Below are 1802 nucleotides of genomic sequence, written 5' to 3' on the forward strand. Positions count from 1 at the left end.
ACCGGTGTGTAAAATTGCCTACCTACAGGCGCGGTTCCTCCGGGTCTACCCGGGGTACCCGTTTCGTTTTTCCAGGTCCTACCCAGGAGGCTGGGTGCCCGGGTTACCGTGAACGTGAGAGCCGTACTTCAGCCCGTTTTAGCGAGCTGCCACACCGTCACACCTACCTGTTGCTGAGGTCTCCGGCCGAGCGTCGACGAGATCCTGGGGGGAGGCGCCGGTCTCATCCGATTGTACGCGCCCGTGTCAGCCTCGTCGATGGTCGGGTACGGCCCGGGGTAAGTCCGCAGCATCTGCAGCTGCCCTGGCGGCAGCGAGCGACGTCGCGCCGCCAGCTGCATGGCGCTCATCTGCAGCTGCTGAGCGGGGACCCCGCTGGGAACACCGGAGCTTACGCCCGGAAAATCGGGGAGCACCTGGAAAGATGGGCAGACAAGTGGAATGTAAGTAACGCTTTGGACCAGAGATGAAATCAGGTAAAAATAACGACTTGTCATCGAGAAAAGCTTTTAGAATGAGGTCTTGACATATCCGCACAATCTGCACTATGCGCACGACAAGTGTGACTTCCGCTGCGGTCAGGGGCGGTGGAACAAAGGGAGGATACAGGAGGGGTCGTCTAGTGTAAAGGTTACCCTGGATCCTTGGAGCCTTGGTTAAAAGCCCTTCTGTCCCCCACCATGATCGTCCCCACGAGGCGACAGTAGGAACGTTGGATGCCATAGGCATATATTTTTTTCCCAAAGCCCCGGCCGCCGTCTTTACCCAGCTGCTTAGCGGGTTGGCCTTTATAGCGCGCATCAGATCTGGTGCCTTCAATAGCATCGGTAGGGGGGAGAGGAGGGGGGGGGGTATCCAGAAGGTACGTATATTTTTTTCAGGTTTGTTTGGCGCATTTCTGGAGCTCGGCGCCTGCGAAACTCAGGGTAGGCCTTGCCGCAGTACACGCATGCACTATAGGCGAGATGTTGCCTACCTATCAGGCGCTATGAGGGCCGTGTTCGGGCGGGCTGGTTGGTTGAACCTGTCCGTGCTGTAACGATTAACGAAGGGCGTACTTTCTGGATGATCCTACATGTTCGTTGTGCGGACACCTGACACCTGAATGTCCACGTCCACTTCAGCTTTAGCTCGCTACTCGACAAAACGTCGCCCCTCTGTTCTACCCCGTGTTAAATTTGGGAAACTTAATCAAAGCAATAACTTCTTGCAAATGTCCAACGTAGAATACGACCAGATAATGCACCAACTACCTTGGGGAAGTTTCTGCGCCGCATGTTGTCCAGAGCCTCTTCTGGTCCGCACTGCTCCGGGACGGCCTCGTCGCGCGACGTCACATTCACGTCCCGAGGCCCGACGAACGAGTGGAGGTGCGCCGGCGGGGAGGCCGGCGGCGACGTCTGCGGCGCCACGAGGATGTCCACCACGCTGGGCTGCAGGTCCAGGTGGACGCTCGTGGTGCTGCGGCGGCGCTCCCTGCCGGCGGCCGGTCCGTCGGGCTCGTCGGCCGACACGGCCTCGCCGCGCTGCAGGGACGGCCTCGAGCAGAGCGCCGGCGTGGACCTGGTAATGCCCGCCGTGGTGCTGGGCGCGTCCTCGGGCTGAGTGCCACAGCGAGTCGTCTCGTCCATGGACTTGCTAAGCTCGATGGGGAGCTGGCGCAGAACGGAGGACGACCTGGCGCCGGGGGTCGCGTCGATGGCCACGGACACCTTCTGCACGGCGGGCTTGGCTACCGGGCTGGCCGTGCGGGGCTGGTCCAGGGACGAGCTCGCGGACAGGGGCGCCCGGCTGCTCGGCCG

General features: G+C 61.0%; 1 protein-coding gene across 1 annotated transcript; it reads right to left on the minus strand.

Moving 5' to 3' along the window:
• Positions 1 to 167: 167 nt before the first annotated feature.
• LOC127752260 (uncharacterized) lies at positions 168 to 1796 on the minus strand (the record flags this gene model as incomplete). The annotated part of the gene is made up of 2 exons (XM_052277088.1): positions 1254 to 1796; positions 168 to 416 (listed from the first exon to the last, which is right to left on the minus strand). Coding segments are annotated over exons 1-2 (627 nt in total), but the record flags the coding sequence as incomplete, so codon positions are not given.
• Between the last annotated feature and the right edge of the window lie 6 nt (positions 1797 to 1802).

This window comes from Frankliniella occidentalis, unplaced genomic scaffold (genome assembly GCF_000697945.3).
Source record: "Frankliniella occidentalis isolate FOCC.00 unplaced genomic scaffold, Focc_3.1 Scaffold5696, whole genome shotgun sequence".
NCBI lineage: Eukaryota > Metazoa > Arthropoda > Insecta > Thysanoptera > Thripidae > Frankliniella > Frankliniella occidentalis.